The sequence below is a fragment of the Ochotona curzoniae genome, unplaced genomic scaffold (assembly GCF_017591425.1).
Source record: "Ochotona curzoniae isolate NIBS_2020 unplaced genomic scaffold, NIBS_Ocur_1.0 contig_1014, whole genome shotgun sequence".
NCBI lineage: Eukaryota > Metazoa > Chordata > Mammalia > Lagomorpha > Ochotonidae > Ochotona > Ochotona curzoniae.
The window spans coordinates 7089868-7111164 of NW_024464920.1; the positions used below are offsets into that span (position 1 = coordinate 7089868).

At 43.5% G+C, this 21297-nt stretch overlaps 1 protein-coding gene, 1 non-coding gene and 1 pseudogene across 4 annotated transcripts in view; 2 read left to right on the forward strand and 1 right to left on the reverse strand.

Moving 5' to 3' along the window:
- Window positions 1-21297, reverse strand: part of APAF1 (apoptotic peptidase activating factor 1) — a 97982-nt gene that overhangs the window by 17743 nt on the left and 58942 nt on the right. For both annotated transcript variants that reach the window (XM_040980319.1, XM_040980311.1), the window contains 3 exons: window positions 13843-13962; window positions 9452-9568; window positions 4846-4968 (listed from right to left, as the gene is read on the reverse strand). In XM_040980319.1, the coding sequence (XP_040836253.1) occupies window positions 4846-4968; window positions 9452-9568; window positions 13843-13962 (360 nt within the window). The remainder of the gene's footprint in view (window positions 1-4845; window positions 4969-9451; window positions 9569-13842; window positions 13963-21297) is intronic.
- LOC121156554 lies at window positions 7616-7920 on the forward strand (annotated as a pseudogene). The gene has a single exon (XR_005883878.1). The product of XR_005883878.1 is annotated as a high mobility group protein HMG-I/HMG-Y-like (transcript).
- LOC121164157 lies at window positions 16000-16124 on the forward strand. Its single transcript, XR_005885041.1, has one exon. It is a non-coding gene; the product is annotated as a small nucleolar RNA ACA64 (small nucleolar RNA).

The window sequence follows — 21297 nt, forward strand, 5'->3', positions numbered from 1 at the left end:
TGGAGTAGTCTCAATCATTTCAATGATATCTGAACAAACTGTTACACTGTCTCACAGTTAATGAAGGATTATCATGAAAGCCCATAAATAAATTCTGCACCGAAGCCAAATTTTATTCAGAACACAGACCCACATGGAACCCACAAAAAGATCAAAAAGAGACCTTTTTTTCTAAAAGTGTATAATAGCACAATCACTGCCATCAGAAGCACATACACTAAATAAAAGAATATTCCAACTTCTGAACATATGCATTTATCTTCTCTTCTGAAACTATTGAAATTGCAAGGTCAAGAGGATGGCAGAGGAGACAACAGCAAAATGCTATTTACCCAGCAGAATCAAGAAAACACAACCTATAAGCATTAAAGAAAGCCAAACTACAAAATTGAGAGCAAGGAACCCTCCCCCTCAAATACTCACAAATTAGAGACATTAAAACTAGTCTAAAATGGGAATGAAGAGGACCAATGAACAGAAGTACAAGGAATTCTAGGGAAACAGCCGCAGCAAGGCACCATTTCTCAACCTCCGTAAAGCCCTTCATTAAAACCAAACAAAGCAACTAGGATAGTAAAGTAAAATGAGGAGCACATGTCCAACAATAAGGTCATGTTAAGGGGCCACAAACCCCGAGACAGTCTGAGAACTGGTAACAGCATGTGTCTGTTCGGAGGCAGAAAATCCCCGAGCGGCCCAGCAGCATTCCCAGGCCAGTGCAGGGCACTGCACAAGGAGCAGTCATCATGAGCGCCAGCAGAACACTGCACATTTCACAAAGGTTACAACAGGCTGAGACCTGTAAACTCTCAGAATTCACTAGGACAGCTTCTTGTACAATGGGAAAAGATCACGAGGAAGAGAATCTAAATACATACAATAGCAGTGGTGACGACAAAGACCTGATAAACAATGGTGCAAAGATGGTATTTTTAATGCTTTATAAAAACAAGAAGAAAAAGAGCTGTAGAGTCAGGAAACCAGAATGATGGGCATCCGTATTCCTGCCAAATGCTCAGGAAGTCTGATTTCATGTAGGAAGGAGCAGAAAGGGAGAGAGGGAGGAAAGAAAGAGGAAGGAACCATTGCAAAATCACCAAGTTACAATAAGAAAAAAGAATGAAGTATATAATAATATAAACAATAAACGCAAGAGCAAGCAGAATTTCTAGATTAAAGGGCATCAACATAATTTACAGCAGTTAGTTTTGGGCACAGCAGATCAAGTGAAGATGCGCATCCTAAGTGTTGCCCTCTAACCTCTGCTCCCAGTCCTCTCATCCCACGTGGCTTTGAGAATCTGTCAGGCAGGTTGATCCTTCAGACAGGGACAAGAAGGTTCTTCTCTAGGTAACTTATCAGGCTATTTTTCTAATGTAACGCACCAAGACAAATAAGCCAACACAGACAACAAGGGGCCCCAACCAGACCCCCTCTTGGAGACAGCCTCGGCAGCTCACAGAGCTTTTCATTAACGTTTTGGTAACCATGTCTGGTAGTCAATGATCACTGTACCACTAAGGAGGCGTTTAGGGGCTGGCATGATGGCCCAACTAGCTCTTCCTCCACATGCCAGCATCAGAATCCCACAGGGGTGCTGGTTCACATCCTGCTTGTTTCCCTTCCCATCCAGCTCCCTGCTTGCAGCCTGGGACAGGCTTTCAATCAGCTCAACTCCGGCAATTATTGCCTTGCATGCACCGGGATCCCATATAGGCACTGGTTCTAATCCCAGTGGCCCCATTTCCCATCCAGCACCCTGTTTGTGGCCTGGGAAAGCAGTTGAGGATGGCCCAAAGCACTGGGACCCTGCACCTGTGTGGGAGACAGGGAAGAGCTCCAGGCTCCTGACTTTGGATTGGCTCAGCTTTGGCCGTTGCGGCCACTTGGGCAGTGAACCATCAGATGGAAGGTCTTCCTCTCTGTCTCTCCCCCTCTCTGTATATCCGCCTTTCCAATAAAAATAAATAAATCTTTAAAAATAAATAAAATAAAATAAGAAGCGAAGGAGCAGCATCATGGCATAGTGGGTAAGGCCACAGACTCCAACACTGCCATTGAGTGCTGGCAGCCCATATGGGCACCAGTTTGCGTCCCCACTACTGCACTTCCAACTCAGCTCCCTGTTGGGCTCCGTCCACACAACTGGGAGACCGGAAAAAAGTCCTAGCTCCTGGCTTCAGCCTGACCCAGGCTCAGCCATGAGGCCATCTGGGCAGCGTGCCAGCAGGTAGCAGATCTCTTCTGCCTCCCCTTTGTTTTCTCCTCCTCCTCTCTCTATACCACTGATTTTTAAATAACTGTCAGGTGAAACAAAAAAATGCACTAAAACAAAATGAACACAACTATGTAGCTCATATCTGTGTGTATAACATAAAATATATGCATATGCATATATACAAATTACACATATTGGGGCAGAAAGCTGATGCAGTGCTGGAGACCCTGCTTGGAGCACCCCCATCCCAGGTCAGACTGTCGGGGTCTCAGTCAGCTCCTGCTCCAGCTGCAGCTTCCTGCTCATGCACACTTTGAGAAGTAACAGGTGGGGGCTCAGCAGGGTTCCTGTCACCCACACGGCAAACCTGCATTACCTTCCTTGTCCCTGGCCTTGGCCTGACCCAACCTCAGCTCTTTTGGGAATTTGAGAAATAAACCAGTGATGAAATAGCTATTTCTCTCTTTTTTGACTGTCTCTGCCTTTCAAAAAAAAATTAGAAAAGTTTTAAATATATATATATAATAAAAACTACATATACTCATCTATAACATACAATGTGCATATATATATATAAAATTTTACATACATTTCATATGTATTTATATATACAATAAATTGGAGTCTTCAAAAAAACTCATGGAAAATACATCTAATCCTTTAATTCCATTTCCTATGGATTTGTCAAAAACCCTCTGACTGTCCCAGAGAAGAAAAAGAAGCTATCTCACTCACTAAACAAGAACACAGTGACTTACTTTCTTTCTTTTTTTATTGGAAAGACAGATTTACAGAGAGAGGCAGAGACAGAGAGAAAGATTTTCTGTCCAATCGCTGGTTCACTCCCCAAGTGCCTCATGGGCAGAACTGAGCCAATCTAAAGCCAGGAGCCAGAAGTCTCTTCCAGGTCTCCCATTTGAGTACAGGGTCCCAAGGTTTTGGGCCATCCTGGACTGCATTCCCAGGCCACCAGCAGGAAGCTGGATGGGAAGTAGAGCAGTCGGGACAGGAACTGGTGTCCACATGAGATCCCAGTGCGTGCAAGGTGATATTGGCTCCTGTCCCACAACGCTTTGCAAAATAAACAATAAAATGGGCCCAGCGCGATGGCGCAGTGGTTAAAGTCCTCGCCTTGCATGCCCAGGATCCCATATGGGTGCCAGTTCTAGTCCCGGTGGCCCCACTTCCCATCCAGCTCCCTGCCTGTGGCCCGGGAGGGCAGTCGAAAACAACCCAAAGCTTTGGGACCCTGCACCCACGAGGGAGACCTGGAAGAGGCTTCGGATTGGCATAGCATCGGCCGTTACGCTCATGGAAGATCTTCCTCTCTGTATATCCGCCTTTCCAATAAAAATAAAATAAATCTTTAAAAAATAAATAAACAATAAAATGAACTCTTGAGCATTAAAGTTAGAAATATGCTTAAAACTCAGTAAAAATGGGCCCAGAGCAATGACCTAAGAGTTAAATCTTTTACTCGCACATGCAGATTGGACCAATAAATAAATAAATAACATAACACAAATAAAATAAATAGTTCCAGTAAACTTCCTGAACTGAAAAACACAACATTCTAAATTAAGAATACTCAATACCCAAAATAATGGATGAAAATAGACACCAAAGTTCATCATCATGAAATTTTCAAAGTTTTGCCCACAAAGACAAGATCCTAAAAGCTTCCAGAGAGAAAGATTAGGAAGCAGAATAACTTTAACCATCCCACCACAGACTCTGGAACTTAGAATAAAATTAAAACCTTGCAAGTTTTAGGCTAAAATGATTTTCAATTACATTCAATCAAAAGTTGAATTTTCTTCAACTGCGTTAAGCAATAAATGCATCACAGAGCTCTCAGTACACACAGACTACTTCATCATGGCAATGATGCTAAGGATGAAAACAAAATGTAGCTGTACTGGGATGACGGGGATTCAGAATGTGCACGGGTACAGCCGTATGTCGGAGGCATGGCATGGGAGCGAGGGGAAAAGGCAGTTCTCCTCTTACAGAGGGTCAGTAGATGCCCCAAAAGAGAAACTCAAGGAAAGCACTCTAGACACACCCGATGAGGGCATGAAGGTAAACACCAAAAAATATTTATAAGCTAAAAGTGTTGCTACTGAGAACTGGGAATTGGGAGAAAGTCTAGTTTGTATAATAAGCCTTTGAATCGCAAAACTACGTACGGCAGAACTCATATTGTTTTTAAAGTAAACTTTACAAGAATGTATGATAAAGCTTAGGCTCCCACATCCACAAACTTCCATCATGGCAAACTATTCTCTTTTCCACAGAACTTCACTGCTTTAATAAACAATTTATCCCTAAAAAGAAAAAAATGAAATTAATTCAATCAGATTTTCTACTTTAAACAAAGAGAAGTTATTATAACCAAAAGTTCATTTATTGTCAAATACGTAAATACTAAGGCAGACAGCAAAATTCAAGTGAGTCCTTGATTTTCAAACTAAACAGCCTTCGACCGAGGGTTTTTAAATTCAAGAGCCTATCTTACCAGAAGAACATGGAACACAAGTGAATGTCATCCAAGCCTGCACACGTACTGAGTGTAAGCGAACACGCTGCAGTCAGCATGGCGCACACCAGCAGGTCGTCCTCCTCACCTGAATCGCAGAATCCGAACTTGAAATGACAGTCTTCCCATCCGCTGTGAACCGGATGTGCTGTACAGCTTTCTTGTGCCCAGTCCTGGATTGGAAGATTTTGTTGTTTGGAAGCTCTAGAATCTTCACAAAGTCAAAAAAAAAATTAATACAAATAAATTCAGCAACACCTAGGTATTATAACTCAGAGATACAGTAAATTTTAAACTAGAGCACACAAGGTTATAGAGTTTCCAATTCCTGGAGCTTCCTGTTTAACCAAAAGCATACACACAAATAACTTATACACACACATACACACTAAAATACAGCACTCACTAGACTGACTACATGACGGCTGGAGCCAACAGCCTTTCTGAGTATTCAACTATTCAGTTCATCAAGTAAGTGATATTCCTAGGCTCAACAAGCATATCGCAGATGGCACCACTATCACCTTCCTCGATGACACCTGGCTAACTCATATGAAACTGCCCATTTCTGAGATGAAAGCAGTCAGCTATTAGTGATTTCACATGGTCCATTACATGGTATTTACATTATCTGGCAACTCGGAAGAGGTGAGGAGTTGATGAAGACATGTATGTCTTATAAGCTGTTTCTAAAAACCAGGAGCCAAGCCAACACTGTGACGTGCTGGGTAAGGCTGCCGCCTGCAGCACTGGCTTCCCATTTGAACACCGGTTCGAGTCCTTGCTGATACAGTTTCCTGCTAATGTTTTGGGAAGTCTGCAGAAGATGGCCCAAGTGCCGAGGCTCTGCACTCCTGCTGGAGACAGGAAGCTCTTGGCTCCTGGACGCAGAGAGGCTCAGCTATTGTGGTCGTTTGCAGAGTCAACAGTGGGTGGAAGATCAGTATTCTCTCCCTCCCTATGTCTATAACTCTGCCTTTCAAGTAAAAAAACATCTTAAAGAAAACTAGGCTTTTTAAAAGATTCTTAATAGTAAAATAAAAAGAGTGTAGTACTGCACATCTGGGATCCCAAATGGGTGCTGATTCGTGTCCCGGTTGCCCCACTTCCCATCAAGCTCTTTGCTTGTGACCTGGAAAAGTAGCTGAGGACGACCCAAAGCAATAGGACCCTGCACCTGTGAGGGAGACCTGGAAGAGGCTCCGGACTCCTGGCTTCAGATTAGCTCAGCTCCAGCTGTTGCGGCAGCTTAGGAGTGAATCATCGGATGGAAGATCTTCCTCTCTATCTCTCCTCCTCTCTGTATATCTGACTTCCCAATAAAAATAAATAAATTCTTTAAAAAAAAAAAGAATGTAGTACTAAGTTGGCAGTAAGGCATTTTCTTTTTTTAAAAGATTTATTTATTTATTTATTTATTCAGGTGTATGCAAGGTGAGGACTTTAGCCACTAGGCTACCACACCAGGCCCAGCAATAAGGCATTTTAAGAACAAATAACATACAACAGCTTGAGAAAACAAACTGAGATGAAAAACTAAGGTTTGCTTATAAATTTACAATCAACTCTTGCTTAACAAACATCTATTTGCTCACCTTAACAAATATTTCACAACAGGGGTCAGCACAGTGGCACAGAATGCTAAGCCTCCACCTGCAGAACAAAATTCCATATGGCTGCTGGTTTGTATCCCAGCTGTTCCACATCCAAGCCATGTCCCTGCTATGGCTAATGAGAACATCCAAGTATGGCCCATAGCTTTGGGTTCCTATACCCAAATGGGAAACCCAGAAGATGCTCCTGGATTCAATTAGCTCAGCTTCAGCCTTTGTAACCATTTGGGAATGAGCCAATGGATAGGAGACTTCTCTCCAATGAATAGAAGACTTCTTTTTCTCTCTCTCTCTCTCTGTAAAACCTGCCTTTCCAATAAAAATAAATATATCGGAAAAAAAAACCTAGTGTATAGCTAGAAAAACATGTTTTTGATAATTTTTGTCATAATAACAGCATTTTTATCCAGAATGCTTTTTATTATGCCTGCCCTATTTTTCTTTTGAAAAATATTTATTTTTATTGAAAAGACGACTGCATCTATGCAGAGCAGAGACAGACAAAGATTTGATTCACTTCCCAAGTGGCTGCAACAGCTGGAACTGAGCTGATCTGGAGCCAGGAGCCAGGAGCATCCTCCAGGTCTCCCATCTGGAGGGTGCAGTGTCCCAAGGCTTTGGGTCACCCTCGACTGCTTTCCCAGCCATATGCGGGGAGCTGGATGGGAAGCCAAGACATGAATCGGTGCACCAACATGGGATCCCAGTACTTGCAAGGTGAAAATTTAGTCACTGAGCCACTGAGCCGGGACCAACTTTTATTTTTCTTACACATGATTGTATTTTTACTTATTCAGTCTTGTTAGATTAGTTAAGAGTTTCAGATACTTCTAGGTCTGGTGATGTGGCATGGAGCATTGAGCCACCATCTGCAATGCCTGAACCAGTTCAAGTCTCGGATGTTCCATTCCTGATCCATCTCACTGCTACTAAGCCTGGGAAAGAAGTGTAAGATGACCCAAATGTTTGGATCCCTGCATCCATGCGGGAGACTTGGAGGAAGCCCCAGGCTCCTGACTTTCTTCCAGCCCAGCCCACACTATTAAGGTCACTTGGTGGAGGTGAGTCAGTGGATGGAAGGTCTCTCTGTCACTCTGCCTTTCAATTAAATAAATCAGTACATCTTTAAATAAATTAGATATCTTCTAATTGGGACTCCGAGCCGGGGCTATTTCTGGCGCTGGCGCGGCTCCAAGAAGACCATTCCAGCCATCACTCCTCCGCCTGCCCTGTAGAGAAGGGAAGATGAGCGAGTCGAGCTCGAAGGCCAGCTAGCCCTTGGCCTCCAAGCAGGAAAAGGACAGCATGGAAAAGCGAGGCTGGGCCTCCAAAGGAGCCTAGTGAAGTGCCAACACCCAAGAGACCTCGGGGCCGACCAAAGGGGAGCAAAAACAAGGGTGCTGCCAAGACCCGGAAAACCTCCACAGCTCCAGGAAGGAAGCCAAGGGGCCGACCCAAAAAACTGGAGAAGGAGGAAGAGGAGGGCATCTCGCAGGAGTCCTCTGAGGAGGAGCAGTGACCACGCCGTGCCGCCTGCTCCGTCATCCAAGGAACAGCTTTCCTCTGGGACTGGACAGCTTCGCTCAGCTCCCACTGCCCCCACCCTACTTCCCAGGCCCCTGGACCCTCCACCTGCTCCCTCCTCGCCACTGCACACTACACAGCACCCCAACCGCTGTAAGGCACTCTGGTCCAGCTTCCTACTGGCCTCTGCTCCCAGCACCCCCTCCCATTACACACACTTGCCCTCCTGGACAAGGCTAATTCCCACTTAGCCGCACCCTGCACCTGCTGTGTCCCGCTCCCTTGCCAGTGGGAACACTGCTCCATGGGCCCATTCTCCGCTCCACTCTTCCTTCTGGCTTTCTGAAGAGGGTCCTGGGAGGGCTCCCCTGGCCTTAAGGAGCCTTGGCCCCATCTCATTCTGACATGCACCACTCCATTGCCCTAGCAGTAGCAGGTGTGGTCAGTGGAGGAGGATGCCTAGCCCACCAAGAGCTCTGTCACCAAGTGGGGATCCCATGCATTTTTCTTTCTTCCTTCATCTTACCCAGGTCCCACACTAGGTTGGGTAGCCCTCCAGGGTGGAGGAGGGCAGGCGGGTGCAGAACTTGCCAGCCCACCCTGCCTTCACTCTGGGAGAAGGGCCATCTCTGGTCCACGTGAGGCCCATGTTCTCTGTGGCAGCCCCCTTCCCTGTCCCACTTTGCTGTAGGCCTGTTCCCCACTCCTCACACGGGCCACTAACAACAAGGAGCTAGCCCTGCCCACTCCCATCTTCTGCTCCTCCCCAGCCCCCAAGGTTCTGGTTCCATCTCTCCTCTGTTCACAAACTACCTCTGGACAGTTGTTTTTTGTTCCATGTATTGTTCTTGGACATCCATCACCACTGCTGTCAGCACCCAACACTCATCCTCATTGCCTCCCTCTGTTCTGCCCACATCCCCTCCCCCAGAACCAGGGAGCTGGGGCGCAGCAGGCTGGGTTACTGACACCCAGTCCCAGGGAAGGTGGGGCCTTGCCCCTAGGGTGCTGCAGCAGAGGGAGGGGGGCCCGTATTAATCCTGAAGGGTGTAGGGGCCACCTTCTTCCCCTGTTCTGTCGGGAAGGGGTGGCCATTTTATGGCCCAGCCTGGGGCTCCCTGTTTGTTTTCCTATTTGCAGCTACTTGAATAAAAAAAATCCTTTTCTGGAAAAAATAAATAAATAAATTAGATATACTTTGAATGACAAAAGTAGAACAGCAATGATTGGTGGGCAAGCACTGATATTCCCAATGAACCCTGTGCGTACCAACATGGAAATAACTTAAAAAACTCTGCATGAATCTCTAACAGACACTGTTTGATATGCACTGAGAAGAGGGTAACAAGTAGGTAGAGAACAAAACACACACACACACACACACACACGATGACAAAAAGCACGGCAAACCGTAGCAAAGGCAATCTGAAAATACCAGCTGGGTAAGTGTTTTAGTCTGATGAAACAATGACCAGTAAGTGCACAATGTGAACCATGCAATAATATTCAAGTCAGTAATCCTACTGCACACGAAGACCGAAGAGCAGCTCTGGATACCTTGATGGTTCCATCTTCATGTCCAAGCGCAACATCCTGAAGATGCGGACTCAAGCAGCAGCAGCTAACGTGAGCTTTAGTCAGGTAATCAATCTGACCTGTTCTTCCATTAATGAGCTAATGAAAAACAAGGTACAATCAGTTATTAGGCTTTACAAGCAGCTTTTGTCCTCTGGAACAGAGGGTTCGACTAGAAACATAAAATAAACCACAGGAAATAACCACCAAGAGCTCCCAGGGGGCCACAAAAGCCTCTCCCGGCTCGGCAGCTGCATTTAGCACTTCAGGCTTTCATTTCATTTCACTCTGTGGTTCAAATACATTTTCATAACATCAAGCGAGCTTTTAAAGGTCTAAACAGCAGCTGCTGTGCCCACCACCTGAGACACATCTGTCTGATTTGCAATCCCACAGCTAGCTACCATACCCCGATTTCCACTTCCTCACAAAGCTCATTTTTAATAGGGCTATCGTTGATTAAAATAGACTCTCCTGGTGTCTTTCAAGGGAGTTGGTGAAACAGGAACGAGGTAGACATTACATAAAAAGATGAATCCAAACAAAAATGGATTTTCAGTCCTCCAAATTACTAACAAAACAATATAAATTAAAATTATTTTCTATTGGAAGGGAATATTAGAAAAGAATCATAAGAAAAAAATTTTTTTAAATTTTATTTATTTGAGTGAGAAAAAGATCTTAGCCTTTGGTTCACTCTAAATGGCCACAATAACCAGAACTAGGTCAACACCAAGGTCAAAACCAGAGCAGAATTCAATCCAGGTCTCTCACATGGGGCTTAGGTTCCCAATCATTTCAGCCACCAGGGCTGCTAACTGCGGTCTGCTTCAACAGGAAGCTGCAGTCAGGTGCCAGGGACCCTGAAAGCAGACACTCCAATCAGGAACTAAAGGGTCTTAACTGACATCTCAACCACTAGCCCCAACAGCTCCCACTGAAAATACAACTAGTCCATGTGGCTACATTTGTAATCCTTGAACTAAGATTACTCAATTTCATTATGTGTTAATGCTATTTTTAATACTGCAAATAAAGATGCTTATCATTCAACCAAATTACATGACCTGAGGAAGGTATTTTTCAACCTCTTAATGTCACAACCTAAAACTGAACATGTTCTTTCTCCCCAAGAATCAACTTCAAGAGCTCTTTAAAGAGCTGAAAAAAAAAAAAAACAGGGGTGGGGTAGGGGGGACAGCACTGAACTGCAAGTTAAGTTGCAGCCTGGATGCCTGCAATGCTGCATCCATATCAGAGCGACATTTGGAATCCCAACTAGCCTACTGTCACTTCCCTGCTAAGGCACCTGGGAAAGTCCTTGGGCCTCTGTACCCACACAGCAGACCTGGATGGCAGCCACCTGGCGAGTGAACCAGCACACTCTCTGTCTCTGTCTCTCCCTCTCTCCCTCTGCCTTCCAAACAAAATAAATCTTTAAAAAATTAGGGAAAAAAAAAGATGACTAGAGAAATAACAATTGCATTGTTCAGCAAAATGGAACTATTCATCAATTCAACTGTCTTCTAAACTCTGCCATAATCACTGACATGAAACACTTTTATAGTAATATGGCTACTAAGTTTCACAGTTATGACAACTGCTAAAGAAAGGCTTCATGATATTAATAAGGCAAATACACGCACGAGTACACTGAACTTGACAAGAAAATCACAGAGAAAAATACCCCCAAGTGGAACAATCAGCCTTTTAAAAACCAGTTAGTGAGGAATGCACACCCAATTGCACATCCTAACCCGAATCAACACACTGAGGGTGACAGCACAGTCCACATTTAGGGGCCTCTCACAACTTGACTCTGATTCCCACAGCACATGAGGACAAGTTATGACATGCCATAAACAATTTACAACCGGGGATCTGTCTGCTGAACCTGAGTTCTATGTTGACTAAATAGACCTTTGAAGCTGAAAAGTCTTTACAGCTGAATAAAATGAGGCTCAGAGAAGTGATGCAATTTACTCAACATTAGAGGACTGGCTGATGAAATCTGAACTTGTGCCTTCTTAGTGAAGTCATTGTTCTCTCCACTAGACCACGCTGGGCTCAAGTTAGAAACTCCAGCCCGCGTGTCAGGGTGTCTCAAGCTCGTTAGCTCTCACGCCTTCAAGTCCGCGCTCTTCGCTCCCATCTCTCCTCCCTAGCTCTACTTCGCTGTTAGTCGTTCGCACACACATTCTTGCTTCCTACTTCTGACAATTAAATCAAGAAAAATCAAATGCAATGGTGGCATGAGATCACATTATCACTGCTTAACTCTTTTCCCTAAAAGTTAACAAGGTAGTTCTATAGCCTACCTAGAAAAAAAATAACTTAAATTGCACCCTATGCTCCGAGAGCTAGTGAAAGGACCTAAAAGAAACAATACATCACAGCGAAAAGTTCATGGTATCATTAGCCTTCTCCTGTGACAGGTCTCTGTCCCCTCCCTGCCCCTTTTCCTGTGTCTCTCAAATAATCCTCAGAAAAGAATGGCTCATTGGTTCACATAAAGGTAGGCCTTGCCTCTCTGGCAGCTCTCATCACCTCTCTCAGCCACAAGTCACTGACTCTGCTCCACATGCTGAAAACTCCCACAGTGGGCTACTGCGCAGCTGTCCCACCCGGACAGGTCAACACCAAGAGTTTCTTGTGTTTGACTTTCCATAAGATACACATTTCATCTGCTCCCACTGCCTACAGTGCCACCACCACTTGCAGGATTTCTACTGCCAACTGCCTTGGGCTTCCCTATGGCTCTCACGTCACCACCCGAGTGTGCTAACCTGACACGGAATACCAGTGCTCCGGAGGACATCTGTTCTGTCTGTTACACCGCTCAAAGCTCCTTAATACCGTTTCTCCAGCAAAAGATCTCTGGGACTCTCTCTTCAACCAGTCAAGATAACACATCTGTGTCCTGCTCTGTTAGGGGGCTGAAGGAGAGCAGTCTGAATACTGCTGCTTGGATTCCTAAGCAATGTACTTCTTCCATTTCCTTGTCAAGGACTAATAAGTATTCAATAAATATTTAAGTAAATAACTGAACAAGTACATCTCAGTATGTATGCAAACTTTTGTTCTTTCCATCTAAGCTCTGATAAGTCATACTTTTTTACTAATGTTATTCCCGTTCTTTCAAAAATCCTACCAGGGCAGAAGTTGCAGCACAGTGCGTTAACCCATTCTTGGGATGCCCACATCCAACAGCAGTGATGGGATTGAGCCCCGCCTCTGATTCCAAACCCACCTCCTGCTAATGCACACTTTCACAGGCAGAGATGATGGCTCTAAGTCATGCAAAGACCCAGACTGAGTTCCTGGCTACTGCAGGCATTTGGAGAGGGAACCAGCAGATAAAGATACCTACCCATTCCTACCCCATCCTATCACTCCATCTTTCAAGTAAATAAAAATACATAGACTTTTTAATCCTATCTAGACATCTTTCAGGTTTTAAAACAAACCAAAAAGAGCCTTGGCTCAAGTCCCACATGCTCTGATCCTGATTCAGCTCCCTACCGACACACCTGCAAAGGTGACGGCAGATGTCTTAAGGGGTGTGGGACCTTGCTACCCAGGTGGGAGAACCAAATGGAGCTCCAGAGTCCTTGCTTCAGTCTGGTCCAACCCCAGGCTTTATAGCCATTTGGAGAGTCAGGAAATGCAAGATTGATCTCTCCCTGCCTCTCCTTCTCTTTTTCTATTACCCTGTCTTTCAAATAAATAAAAATAAATCTGCAAGAAAAAAATACGTCTTAAAGAAGTATGCACACTTCATCTGCTGATTCCACAAAGACATACCTGAATCACTATCACAAGGAAGTTCAAACTTGTCCTCATGGTCTTGCTAGACTCTGAGGCCCGTGATCACACGTTCCTCTTTAAAGGGCACCTGCTTTTCTTAATGTAAACCAGACTGCACTGACATGCTTAAACTCGCCATACTCAGTTATTTAGAGATGGATGGAACGGCTGCATTATCGCTTACAAAGTGTCTTAAACTGGGCAGAGTTCAAACACAAAGCTTTTTTTTTTAACCCTTTTAATTCTATTTTCCCACAGAGTTTTTGAAGTTCCTTCACATACTTATATACCAAAAAGAGTTACTGCCTAATTTATTTATAAATACTGCTGCACACCCTTTTGTATACTATTAATGTAACCAATTAAAACTTTTTAAAATCAAAACAGAAAAAAACACTGCTGCATCTGACCCTCAGCTCAAGACCCATATATTTATTCAGCTAATGCCTGCTGGGTACTTGTCCATATATCATGCCTGGTCGACTCCACAAAAAAGAAACAAGAAAATTCTGAATTATGAATTCAACTAAAACAAAATCTTCAAATTATTCTTAAAGAATACTCACTTGTAAGCGTCTTACATCATCAACTGCAAGGATCATCACTTTGTCTTCTTGAAAAACAACATCTATTTCTTGTTTTAACACTATTGCTGAGTTCTTACACACCTTCTTTGTTTCCCAGACCTTATTAAGAAATAAAAAAACTAGAATAAGATAACCATTACAAGCCCATGCCCTGAAATACAATATAAAGATTCTCCCCATTTTAAAGCAAGATACAAACCATGTTTTACAATTAAAATTTTTAGTTATGAGATTATAATTCAACAATAAATATTCATTAATACATCTTACAGTAAGAAATAGTACTAAGAGAGAGTTATGAGGCCAGCATTGTGGCACTGCACATAATGCCACTGCCTCTAATGTTGGCATCACGTCTTGGTGCCAGTTATTGTCCTGGCTGCCGGTTCAAGTCCTGGCTGCTTCACTTCCAACCCTGCTCCCTGCTAACAGCCAGGGAAGGCCTGAGAAGGTGATGGCTCAGTTGGTGTCCGCTACCACGTAGGAGACCTGGAAGACCCTCCTGGCTCTAGGCTTCAGCCTGGTTCCCTCCTGGCTGTTGTAGCTACTTGGGAAGTAAACCAGAAAATGGAGAACCTCTTTCTCTCTAACTCTTTCAAATGAATAAAACTTAAAAAAAAAGTTACAGGCTCAATGATGGGTGTTCATCTCAGAGGGTAGTAAAACGCTTTAAGACATCTATATCTTGTTTTACAGTCTGCGGGGTTAAGGCCCAGCTCCGGCTCCTGACTCCAGTTTCCTGCTAACATAAACTCTAGGAGTCAAAAGGTAATGGTTCTCAACTGCTTTCCCAGGCCACAAGCTGGGAGCTTGATGGGAAGCAGGGCTGCCAGGATTAGAACTGGCGCACACATGGGATCCTAGCGCATGCAAGGCGAGGACTTTAGCCACTAGCCCACCGCAGTCACTTGGGGAATGAATCATCGGACAGAAGATCTTCCTTTCTGTCTCTCTTCCTCTCTGTGTAACTGACTTCGCAATTTTAAAAAAAATCACTCAAAAAAAAAAAAAAAGATAATGGTTCAAACGACTAGGTTCCTGCCTTTCACATTAGAAACCCGGATGGTGCAAGTAGGTTCAACTTCAGTTGACTGGTATAGTCATTTTTAAGAGTGAACCAGCAGGGGGCCTAGCAGAGTAGCCTAGTGCCTAAATTCTCACCTTGCATCCACCAGGATGCAAAGTACACATTCTAATCCTGGCAACCCTGCTTCCCATCCAGCTCCCTGCTTGTGGCCTGGGAAAGCAGTCTAAGATGGCCCAAAGCCTTGAGACTCTGCACACGTGTGGGAGGCCTGGAAGAAGCTCCTGGCTCCTGGCTTTGGACAGGCCCAGCCCCAGCCATCTGGAGAGTGAAACAGTGGACGAATATCTTTCTGTCTGTCTCTCCTTCTCTGTATATCTGCCTTTTCAATAAAAAATAAATAAATATTTAAAAAAAAAAAGAGTGAACCAGCAGTTGAGGGTCCTCTCTTTCCCCCTGAAACTTTTTTTTATTTGTTTTTTCATTTCTTTGTTATTGTTATTATGATTTTATCGTACAGTTCAACAGGCTCCAGGATTCTCCGTATCCTCTTCCCAACCTCACCCCCTACACACTGAGTTCTCCCATATCATTACAACAACATAGTTCCTCATAGACAGTCATAAGGCCACCGTTGTAGGCATGGACAATGGCAGAGAGCCCACCATCCCATTGTCTAGACACAGCCAACAGTCCATCCTTGATGCGGAGGTAGAGCAGCACACTGCACCCCATCCTCACATCTGGACATGTCAGTCTCCACTACACAGTCACTGGAAATCCCCCCAAGTGAAAAGCCACAACAAAATCAATAACAGGAAGAAAAGCAGAAATTTACAACGCCATGAAGTTAAACAACATGCCACTTGACATGATAGTCTCCATTACAGTTACTTACTATACAGCCCCTTAAATGAAAAGCCACAAAATAAAATCAACAGGAAGGAAAAAAATAGTTTACAACTCCATGAAGTTAAATAACATGCTATTGAATGACTAATATGTCACTGAAGAAATGAAAAAGAAAATCAAGAACCTTCTTGAAGAAAATGATGCTACTGTATGGTCTGAGTCACTGAAGAATTTAATGAAAAAAAAAGTATTTTGATGGCGCTGGTTGAAAACCGCCCTGGCTTTGGCCATAGCCATGGGTGAGATTCAGCGCCTAGAGCCACCAGGAGCCTCAGCTCATCTCCCACTGCCTGTGTGGAAAGGCGAGACCCAAGCCCCGACGGGTGCAAAACAGGAAACGACAAGCAGGTATAAAAAGAAAACCAAAGAGTGAGCCCCTCGCATGGGGGCTGGAAGGCCCCCGGACAAGTAGTGTCTCAAGCCTGGATCGCACGCTGCCGCTACCATGCGCGCATCCGGAGCCGGTATTGGGTGGCCAGTGCGCCATTTGGCAGTAGGGTCCGCCAGTTGGCCGCCCAGCCAGGGAACTATGGGATTTGGTTTCTATGATTGCTGCTTAGAAAGCTCCATGATGAACCCTCAGGGCTTTGGGTACTTGAATCAACCCTAAAGGTTCCCAATGATGTAAATCTCCCCTGATGGACCTCTACCTAATATGGTCTCAACCAATGTGTTTTTAAAATTGTATAACCAAATACATTTTCAAAACCTTTTACTACTCAGAAATTGGGCGGGAGAGCAAAGAAACCTTCCATCTCCTGTGAACGTGTGAGGAAGCCGGGTAGTGTAACCTCTCAGGCACATAACAGGTAACTTGTAGACAATAGATTCAAGACATTAGACAACAGTAAAACTACAAAGATATATAGGGGGAATCAAGAGCGACCCTGACAACCTATTAACAGGAGGTCATGTGCACAGAGCAGTGGGGGACCACAGAGTGGAGCAGATGGACAGGAGGAGGCTTGTATCCCAAACCTGGAGTCTCCCGGATCCCCACCAAGGGCTATCAGTACGGGTGCCAAGGACCACATCCCAACTGCCAAAGAGACCACAGGGGACTGGAATGCCTTCAGAGGCCGAGAACTCAGAGGACAACCCCCGCCTTGGACCTACCACACGGGATGGAAGAAGCTGAATCCTTCATCATAGGATCCAAGGCCATCGGAACAACAACCAGGAAACCTGAGCGGTCTTCAGAAACAGAAGAACAGTAAACTCCCTTCGGGACTAGGGAGAGGAGCTATCTCTGGTTCTTCCTTAGCTCCAACTTCAGGTCCCCATCCTCTCTGCAATGATCATGAGGGACGCTCCAGGGCCCCCCCCCCCCAACACACACACACACACACACACACACACACACACACTCACAAATTGGAATGGATAGACAGAGAACAACAAGGAAGGCTTGGTCAGCATGGACTCACACACACCTTACTAGGTAGGACACGGGGATTAAGTACTACTCCTCACCAAGGTATGGAAGATTTCTCTGCACATCCTTCCTAAAACTGTTTCACACCTCAATTGTTGAAATGTCATTGAAATAGTCACAGGAAGTTGTTAAGACCATACATCCAATTCTGACAAATTGGTTGCTCAATACTTTGTCAATTTATCCCTTAACGTTATATATTGTTGCTGATGTTATGTTGGAGCTTTTAATTGACCGTGATTCTACTCTGTTGGCTCTGCCTTCGGACCGGGGAGGGTCTCCACAAGAAGCTGCTGAACTTGACCGGACAATGATATGCTGGACTCTATGCTTGGTGTATGCTTGCAATGAAGGAATCTCAACTAAACCTGAACTGTGGTTGTGCAATAGGGGGGAGGAGCCCACCATGGGGGGAGGTTGGGAGAGGGGTGGGGGGAATCCCAGTGCCTATATAGAACTGTGTCACATAATACAATGTAATTAAAATATATATATAATAAAATTTAAAAAAGAAAAAAAAGTGTTTTGAAGAAATGAAACTAAAAAGAAAAACATCAAAATCCATGAGATACAGTTTTTGCTCATCTTGTTGGTGAGATGTATCTCCTGTAGGAAACAAATAGATGGGGTTTGTGTTTTTAATCCAGTGCTACTAATCTATGAAATTCAAATGATGTGTTTAAGCCATTTACATTCAGGATTAATATAAATAAGTGGTAATTTAGTCCTGTCATTTAGCAATGGCTTGTTCACTGAGTTAGTCTTCTGTTGTTTTACTGGGATGCTCTTCACATTTGGCCCCTGTCTCTTAGTTTTGCTGTTTCTTCCTCTCTGCTTCCCAAATAAATAAGCTTAATTTTTTTAAATGGGGGGGAGGATGTTCAGTATGAATTCTAGCTCTACTTAAAATCCTAACTTTGGGCTTTTGTTACTTAAAGATAAGGACTAGTGTGTGACTCCAATCTATACCCAAACTAAGGTACTTACACCAGAAGGTAAATCAAGTGGGCCATTAAACACTTTATTAAGGTGCCCTTAGTGACACAGTTTGGTATTTTCAAATAAGTTTTTTTTACTGAAGGAAGTAGTGTATTCACTCAAGCTCCTTGGTATTAACACACTAAACAGCACCAATCTTTCCAAATCTAAATTTTCTGTGCCTTTTCCCTTAGTGGCAAAAAAATATTGTTGTGATAATAAGTAAATTAATGCATACTCACATAAGTATTTTCACAATATCTACTTTACAGCAAATACTATAATTGTAGCTACACACTACATCAAATACTATAGTGACCAACCTTGATGCCTGGCCTCAGAGAGCTTATAACCTAAGACACATAAACAAGTCAGAGGAACAATGCAGTGTTAGAGGTTGAGGAGCAAATGAAATTTGCATTCTATCTCAAGTCAGAACTGATATGCATCATTGGGAATAGACACAAAATTATCAAGTATTAAAGAAGACAGACATTCCTCGAATGGGAAAACAAAGTGGAATCATAGGATGCATCTCAAGAAAGAAAAGGAGAGTATCCCAAACATAAGCCATCACTTCAGTACTGAGGCTGGGAACTACTGCGTCTTCAAAAACACACAGGCAAGCCCAGTTTGGATAGGAATCATTGGAAAAATGCAGAATGGGCTAAACAGTGATGAAATTTAACTGTAGGCTTAGGGGAAGAATGCCACAATGGCTAAATAAGAGAAAACAGCATGCTGATTCTGACTAGGGAACGCCTGTGCAAGCAAGGTGGAGACAGCTCACTTTCAGGAGTTCCTGAAGCAGTGGAAAGACAGAATGGATTAGAATGCCTATTTAGTGACATAAATCATGCACATAATAGCAGAATAGTTTCCAGATGTAGAGAAAGAAAAGAGCACTTAAGTACAGGATGCACATATAACATCTAATAGACACAAACAAAAAAAAAGAATCTTCACCACTACAAATTATAGTCAAACTTTCAATGGTAAAATATAAGAAAAATATTCTAAAATATGCATGAGAGAAATGCCAGGTTACCTTCAGAGGATGCCTAATCAACTAATGGCTGTTTTTTTTATCAGAAACTTTGTAGATTTGAAGAGGAGGGGGGAGGCATAGCATAGGACCTACGAGAAAGAGAAGTCCAAAACAATACTCTATCTAGCAAAGCTCTCATTTATAAATGTAAGTGAAATAAAGGCCCTTCAAAATAAATGGAAATTGAATGAGTTTGCCACCCTCCATCCAGCCCTAAAAAGAATGCTTAATGATGTGCTACCCACAAAAACAGAGAATAAACACAATGAAAGTACGTGAATGTAGAAAATCTCCAAGTACAAAGGAAATCCAAAGCAACAACAGATTCATCGAACAATGGCAGAACCAATCCATTACCTTTCAGTAATACTCTGCATGTAAATGGACACAAAAAAGCAGAATGGACTAAAAACTAAGACCTACCTATTTATTTGCCTACAAGAAAACATACCTCACAAAGATATACCAGATGGAAAATGAAAGGATGGGAAAGGTATTCCATGTCAAAAGAAAGGAAAAATAAGTAGATCTGAACATCATAGCATCAAACACAGACTTAACACAAAAACTGTTATGAGAGACAAAGAAGGGTATTATATAATGGATCAATCCAATAAAATATGTGACTATAGTAAATGTATATTGACTCAATGTGAGGGTGCTTGGCTATTCAGAACAACTGCTAATGAATCTAAAGGGAGACATAAACCCAAAACAGTAACAATCGGGAACATCAACACCCCACTCACCAATAAACAGAATTAACATCATTTCAGATGCCCATATTACCAAAAGTAATTTACACATTCAATGTGATCCCAGTCAAAATACCTAATCACACTGTTCTCAGATCAAGAAAAAAAATACTAAAATTCATATAAAAACGAATATCTAAAGCAATGTTAAACAACAAATGCAAAGCTAGAGGTGCTGTCATATCAAACTTCAAGATGTGCCACAAGTGGTGTGATCAAAATGGCATGGCAGAGGTCAATGCACTCCACCTGCAAGCACTGGCATTCCATGTGGTGCCAGGGAGGCAGGCTAATCCTCCACCGCACAGTGCCAGCATGACATGTGAATGTTAGCTCATGTCTTGGCTGTTCCACTTCTGATCCAACTCTGCTTCCGTCCTGCTTTTGTCTCCATGTGGGAAGTCAACAGGCAGCTCCTGGCTGCAGCCTTTGGGTCGGCTCAGCTTTAGTCATTGCAGCCATTTGGGTGCTGAACCACCAGATGGCAGACCCTCTCTCTCTCTCTTTCTCTCTGTAAATGTCTTTCCAATCAAAAACAAACTCTTAAAAATAAATAAATTGTAGGGGCCCAGTGCCGTGGCCTAGTGGCTAAAGTCCTCGCCTTGAACACACCAGGATCCCACACGGGTGCCGGTTCTAATCCCGGCAGCTCCACTTCCCATGCAGCTCCCTGCTTGTGGCCTAGAAAAGCAGTAGAGTATGGCCCAAAACCTTGGGACCCTGCACCCGCATGGGAGACCCGAAAGAAGCTCCTGGATCCTGGCTTTGGATCAACTCAGCACTGGCTGTTGCGGCCACTTGGAGAGTGAATCATCGGATAAAAGATCTTCCCCTCTGTCTCTCCTCCTCTCTGTATATCTGACTTTTTAATAAAACTAAAATAAAACTTTTTTAAAAATAAATGAATGAATAAATTGTAGACTTAGAAGGACACGTATACTTGCTCTGACAGATAATGGAGGTACCATTTTTCAACAAAAATGGAGATGAATGTATTGCACTTCGGGGAAAACAATTTAGAAGCAGCATGTTGAAAAGCAAGAAACAAGACATCTGGCAGAGACTAATCCACTAAGAGCAGTCACAGGTATTAAAGACCTCAACAGGAGCAGCAAGAATGGAAAAACAGCAGTAAGTGATGGAAAACAGAAAGGAAGAATCTATGGATATTTGGCAAGTAACGAAATATGGGGATTCAAGGTAGAGGAAAGATTCAAAACAGTACTCTGAGGAATCAATGCTAAAGGTTTAAATTAACCAAAATACAGCTTAATCCTTGGAC